Here is a 7,055-nt window from a genome sequence, read left to right as displayed (position 1 = left end):
CAGAGTTATTTAAACCACGCCTATCAAAATTTCAAATATTTTTGCAGCCAGCATATTGACGGCCATCTTTTTTATTCCTGAAGCGGAGAAGTTTACATGGTAAGTCACATTTGGTTTTCCAGTGTTTTATTGAATTGTCATGTTATTTGTGATTTTTTGTTCATGAACACCAAAATAGGGGGGGATTTTGCGATGTATTTTATCAAATGCCAACCACAGTGAATCAAATGGACCGTTCACTGGGTAGCTAGCTAGTAATCTAGTAATCACGCATGGTTGCTAGCTTAATAGAAAGCTGACGTTGGTTTATATTAAGAAGTACAGAGCTAACTAGTAAGTCTATTCGATTGAATTCGTTGACACAAGAGTCACGAAGGCATTAATATTGTCAGCGCTTGCTTAGCACAGTTATAGTTGTGTACTTTATTTCCCGCTCTCTGCAGGATAGCATTGTGCCCGTAGTTGACCAGCGTAGCCCGGCCTATCAGTGGAGTGTCGTGGAGTCCGAGGTTGGTAATGTCTCGTGTGTGACTAAAATACTTGTGAAATTATTGTACACGGTAGCGTGCCTCAATATACTTGAAAGGTTTTCAAATGGCTGTTCAGTGGACGTGTGATATTTTTTTTGTATTCGAGGATAGGGGAGTGGCGTGGCTCCTTTCTACTTTCCTATTACGAGCTGCACACTGTGGTAATGGCGTGCTGCGTGAATGCAACTGTATGAGCAATGTCCAATTGTACTGCAAAAGGTAACGGCACTTTGTGTTTTGTGTCTGCAGCACGACTGGAAGGTCATCTTCGTGCTTCTGCTCCTAATAATCGTACTCGCCGTGACTCTAGGTGTTTTGTGGGTCTTCTGGCGCCCTGCTCAGCCTGGGTAAGATTTCATTTGTTAAAGTTTGCTTCACGTGATAGGCTACAGTCGTTCTCAAAGAACGTCGTGCGCAATGCGACCAGTGGTCAGACTTCTGAATGAGGCTGCCCCCCTCAAGTTGATACACCAGAAGCGGCCAGCCAGCCACACACAGTCATTCAAATGTATTATAAACGATTTTAATTGAACTTCTTGCATGCCTACATGAACGTTTTTTTCTGTGTTGACCTTGGATGTGATCCAAAATGGTTTTGACTATCATTACTTAATTTTGGGAAATTTATCTGCAGAGCTGGCCAATGTAAAATTGGAAGTAAATGTATGGTGTCTGTCAGTACAACATTAGCCTGTGATATGGCAACCCAGAGCTACACGGCTCTGTGGCAATCTAGCCCAACTGTTAAACCAGTTAGGCCTATTGTATTGTACGTTACTTTTGTGCTCTTACTGAAGATAAAACCCCCACACTTAATGATTTGATTACTTCTGTTGGAAAAACAACAAAAACAGGTTTTGTTTTTTACTTCTACATTTTCTTTTGCCACCTCTTCTGTCCATAAGGCTCGTTCTCTGACATGGTATAGCCTACTATTCAAAGTGCAATGTTGCCTGTGGTATGCTTTCTTTCAGAGGATGCTTCTGAAGGTGAAGCTCGAACAGAAACAGAAATATGTCAAGGTCACAGAGCATGATGGGACATATAATTACCAGGAGTTTCACCTAGCAGGTTAGACATCCTTTGAATCTGGTAAATTAATGCTACTTTTTTTTATCATTGTGTAGTGGAGTTCTGACGTGGAAAAATGCCATGTGTTCTCTTTATACAGTCATGGAGAAATTTGGTCTGCCTCCTGAGACTGATGTAATGTACAAAGACTCTACTGGAACAGAAGTGGATGCAGACATCTTCTCCGAACTAGTGGAGAAGGGAGAGTTGTTGTTAAATGCACATGTGAATGATGGTAAATACCTCAAGTGATATGATGAAGCATTTATTCAGACTTAAGTGTATAATGAAATGTAGTGGGCAGCTTTTTGTGTGATTTAATGGGCTCTCTTTTTCAGATTCTCTGGACGTGTCGATATCCTCCGCTGCATCATGTTCATCTGAAGCCTCTACGGTAATTTTGGATGACAGTTTCTCCGAGACTCCAAGTAAGATACTCAGAAGGGAGACCCCAAGAGAAGCTGCCAAAAATGTAAGCAATTGTGTCAACTGTAGAATACTTACTAATGCTTGCTCGCAGGTGGAACAAATATTTATTGCAGTATTATTTGTAACTGTATTGACAGATGGTCAATCAAGTGCTTCTAAGAAAACCAGGGGGAGAGAAGATTTTCCTGGAGTACCATAAAACAAAGTCACTTACAGCTACAACTCGGAGACTGCTTGTTAACATCTTGGTCGCTGACATGGTGGAGCAGCATGGGTATGTTTGAAAGGCTTTTCATGGCAAAATAATAATATATTTTTAACGCTTTTCACCCAAAGATGCCTCAATAACTACATAATTAGTAGAGTGTACTTAATCTTGTTAATTGTCAACTGCCCCCAGATATCCCTATTCCTACTAATGATGTATTGCACACTCCTCTTGTTGTGCTCTCCTTTCAGCCGGATCCCTTCCCAGGCCATTAAGCTGAAGTATGCGCAAGGCATTGTGGCGTTATTCCCGTACCTGGAGGATCCATTGTCCAAGCATGGATATGTATGTTTTAGTATTGTCTAAATAAGTTGTCTAAATATCAGTAATAACTTGAATAATTAGATTCTTTGGGTAACACAATTTATTGAAGACCTGCAATTTGATGTGCTTAACAGTTGAATTAAAAACAATGACATCAAAATAAATAAAATGGGTTGCTAGTGAACAATAATTGGCAGACGTTAAGGATAAGGATAACACTGAGAAAAGGGTATTAATATAAACATACAAAACACTATAAAAAGTGGTTAAACAAGAGGTCTAAATCACGAAATGTTCTCATTGTAAAAACAGTAAAGCATCTGAATGCATTAAATTCATACGGTACATGCATTATCTTTGTAGGAACACTTTTATGATCCTGCATCAGGCTCCGGCTACATTTCATGGCGTCTCAAAACAGTGCAACGGAGTCTGTCTGATCACTCAAGGACAGCAGCAGCAGCAGAAGATGACAGCAGTGGTGGGCCAAAGGCTGCAAGACCCTCAGCTTCTCCAATACAACAGTTGACGGGGCAGGAGTGTGTAGAGGCTCTATCTATGATGAACCATTCAGCTGATGATGCAGTAGTTCGAGAGAAGATGATGGCCACTTTTGAACACCGGCAGAAACTTGTCCATGATCCCGACACATCTGTGGATGTCCTCGAAACGTTCCCAAGATTTCTTGACATACCTGGCCTTGTAAGTATATTTTGTGTCTATAAATTACTTTTGGAAAGTTTCACTTCAGCTTATTTAGGCTTAGGTTACATCATTTCCCAGTTGAACTGATGCTGTGCATATAGGTTTTATATTGCCTCAGAATTTGATGTATTTCATAATTGTGTACATATCATAATGTTTTGTGATAGGATTTGATTTAGTGATCTCATGTGATCACCACCAAGTATTCATTTTTATTTTATTTTTTTCATCCCAGATTGAGCAGGACTTCCTTGCTCTTTTTGGACCTGAGACATCTGGGAAGTTCCTGGCGAAGTGGACAACATACTTCAGACCACAAATCATTGAAGATGCCAAAGGGCTGGTATCCACTGCACATGTCGAAGAGCTTCTTAGATCTGCCCAAGGCGATGGTGGTGGTAAGTCTTGTTAATTTGACATTTTTATCTTTCTCTTGCTCTCTGGTACATATTTTAAAACTGTTTTTGTACTGTGTAGGATGGGACATTGATATCGCTTCATTATGCCTGCTGCTGCATCTCATTCCACCAACATCGAAGGGTCACAAGAAATCTGCGAAAATCAGTGCACTCCAGGCAGAGGATTACTTGGTGCGATATTTGCAGGTAATCAGTGCACTTCTTTTCAAGACTGTAGCAATATGTCTTTTCACAGGTCTGTGTGTGTTTGTGTGCGCGCACATGCGTGTGTGTGTGTGTGTGTGTGTGTGTGTGTGTGTGTGTGTGTGTGTGTGTGTGTGGTATATCGTGTAGGCCTATTCTGTATCCCTGTCAGATCTAAATTTTGCTCACCTGTGTAGTCCATGGCATAGAGTATGTATATGAAGGCAATTGAGTCTCATATTCTCTATTCCATTCTTATGTGTATTGACAATGTTGAACCTAAACCTTCATGGTGTTGATCACGGTTATATCTGGTGTTTACAGTAGTGGACAATTAAAAGTAAAAAAAAAAAAAAAAAAAAAACAGTTTCTTTCCCACCTATGTCTCTTGTAGTTAGGTGTCTTGCCGTAATAACACAGTCTCATCTATCTCATTACATAACATCATGTGCTACTGTTGTAATTACACACCAAAAGTACTTCTACTTTGGCCACCTCGCTGTGTTAGTTTATTTTTTTCCTAGGGTATGCTCCACTCAAAGGTCTGGATGAGCTGAGGGTTGGATTTATTTGATGGAATGAAATAGTTTTGTTTTTTGTTTTTTTTGTTTTTTTGTTATTTTTCTTTGTTATAGGCTGGTACAAGCATGCAGATTTTCCTGTCCAGCCTGGAACCATCTCAGCCCTTCATGCTCTGCGTCGGGGAACAGAAGAACAAGATCCACAAGTTCTACATCATCGTTGACAACCAGGCAATACCATGCAAAGCACAAACATCAGTAGCTGCATTTGACGAACTGTTCAAGGCACACTTTGTTTTCGGGACGTCATATTGTGAGGCACTTGATGGTTTTTACTGCTTCATTCAAACAGCTGTGTACAATATCGATATTGGCAAGACAAAAGAAAAACCGAGAGTCAGGGAACTGAGGGCCAGATTTCTCAACATGAAAAAGTAATTTGCCAAATTTAGGGCCTTAAATATTTGTCATTTATGTTTACTTGTTCTATTTGCAAAACACTACATTCAAATTCATATTTAATTTGCCGTCATTTAAAATTTCATCATGGCCTTTATCCAGGAAAATATTTGCGTTTATGTTGTGGAGAAATTGGATGCTCATCGGTGTTTGGAACTTATTCTGGATTTAAGAAACATTTAGTTAACATTCATGGAAATGGTATTCCTTCCTCTACCCCAGACATGGAAGACAATAGTGAGAAGGAGGGTGGATGGGATCATACTACCCTTGAGAGTTCAGAAAATAATGAAGGTGAAGGTGAAGGACAAACGATGGAGAGCTCTTCTGTTACTGAAGCTAATTTGAATGACATGTGTGGATCTTTGGTTGCTCAGTTGCAGACTAACATGGTTGGTCAGAGTTCAGTTCAAGCAGCAGTTGAGACTATTGAAGATTTGGTTGATGGCATACAAACCCAGGCAAAGGAGGCAATTCTTCGTAATATTCCATTAGAGCTTTCTGACACAGTTGAGAGATGTTTTCGTTCCATTGAAAATCCACTGAATAAATTTAATACGCTAGCAAAACGCAAGAGGTACTATGAAGACAAGTGGCAAATAGTGCAACCAGTGGAACATGTCCTAGGAGTAAGATTTGATGTTCGACGTGATAAGAAAACAGGCATGTATAGCCAGGTTCCTATAACCGATAAATTGGTTTATGTCCCACTTCTTGAAACACTCAAATCAATGTTCAACAACAAGGAGATACTACGTGCTTTCCAACAGACAAAAGTCAACAAAGGGATTTATGAAGACATTTGTGATGGGGAATATGTTAACACAAACAGATTATTTTCATTTGACAGACATGCGTTGCAACTCCAACTTTACTATGATGATTTTGAGACGGCTAATCCCTTAGGGTCCAAGAAGGGCATACACAAGCTTGGTTGTGTGTATTTTATTTTGCGGAATCTTCCTCCAAAATTTAACTCTGTGTTGATGAACATTCAACTTGTTTTGCTTTTCCACACGACAGACATTAAAAAGTATGGCTTTGATGTTATTCTAAAGCCTCTTGTGGATGACTTGAAATGTTTGGAAATGGATGGTGTCCTCACACCGATGTCTGACATACCATTAAGGGGGAGTATTGTTCAAATTACTGGGGACAACCTTGCACTTCATGGTCTCTTTGGATTTGTGGAATCCTTCAGTGCCACATATTGTCGTTTTTGCTTAGCCGACAGGGAAGCGATGCAGACAATATTTTCAGAGGATCAACCTGGCATAATTTTTCGTTCTAAAGAACTTCATTCTCAACATCTCAGCAGTTTACAAGACAATCCACAATTGTCATCAGCTTTTGGTGTCAAAAGATCTTGCTTGTTTAACACACTTGAGTATTTCCACACATGTGATAATTTTGCTGTGGACATAATGCACGATATATTGGAAGGTGTGGCTCAGTATGAGCTAAAACTTGTTTACCAGCACCTGGTTGATACAAAGAGGATTACGATGAATGATTTGTGTGAGCGCATTCATGCTTTCAATTATGGATACATGGAAAGAAAAAATCGTCCAACTGCTTTGAAAACTGATGATAGTAAAGACCTTGGGCTAAATGCGAGCCAGGCGTGGTGTTTGTTGCGCAACACACCACTCATTTTTGGAGATCTCTTTGAAAATACTGATTCTGTATGGCACTTGCTTTTACTTTTGTTACAAATTGTGTATATAGTTTTCTCTCCTCGTGTAACAGAAGGCATGGTTATTTTTCTTAAGCATTTGATTTCAGATCACCACAGCCTTTTCAAGACCATATTCCCAAACAAAAGACTGATACCAAAGCACCACTTTTTAGTTCACTATCCCAACTGTATTAGAAAAATAGGCCCCATTCTTCATGTTTGGTGTATGCGTTTCGAGGCCAAGCACAATTTTTTTAAGCGCTCTGTTAAGAACTTCAAAAATGTAACAAAAACTATGGTGAGTGCACATCAATCACACATGGCCTTCAATTGGGAAAGTTTTAATTTTGAAAGGTTCACACATGGACCAATACATGTGGAAAGACTATCCAGTTTGGAGGGATACGAAGTTATATGTCAGACTCTCAACCTGAGCTCAAATTTTGATGTTCATATAACTAGCTGGATAAAATATTTTGGTACAGAATATCATGCTGGATTGTTTGTTTGTTGTGGCATAGAGTCTGA

General features: G+C 39.6%; 1 protein-coding gene across 1 annotated transcript; it reads left to right on the top strand.

Moving 5' to 3' along the window:
* Window positions 1–676: 676 nt before the first annotated feature.
* LOC134455174 (uncharacterized) lies at window positions 677–5,098 on the top strand. The gene is made up of 10 exons (XM_063206209.1): window positions 677–877; window positions 1,505–1,601; window positions 1,702–1,836; window positions 1,940–2,073; window positions 2,168–2,304; window positions 2,490–2,583; window positions 2,926–3,264; window positions 3,503–3,665; window positions 3,745–3,872; window positions 4,505–5,098. The coding sequence occupies exons 1-10, from the start codon at window positions 728–730 to the stop codon at window positions 4,826–4,828; spliced, it is 1,701 nt and encodes a 566-aa protein (XP_063062279.1). The 5' UTR covers window positions 677–727; the 3' UTR covers window positions 4,829–5,098.
* The last annotated feature ends 1,957 nt before the right edge of the window (window positions 5,099–7,055 follow it).

This window comes from Engraulis encrasicolus, chromosome 9 (genome assembly GCF_034702125.1).
Source record: "Engraulis encrasicolus isolate BLACKSEA-1 chromosome 9, IST_EnEncr_1.0, whole genome shotgun sequence".
Lineage (NCBI taxonomy): Eukaryota > Metazoa > Chordata > Actinopteri > Clupeiformes > Engraulidae > Engraulis > Engraulis encrasicolus.
Note: the sequence above shows the minus strand (reverse complement) of the source record. Positions and strands in the feature narration are given on the sequence as shown.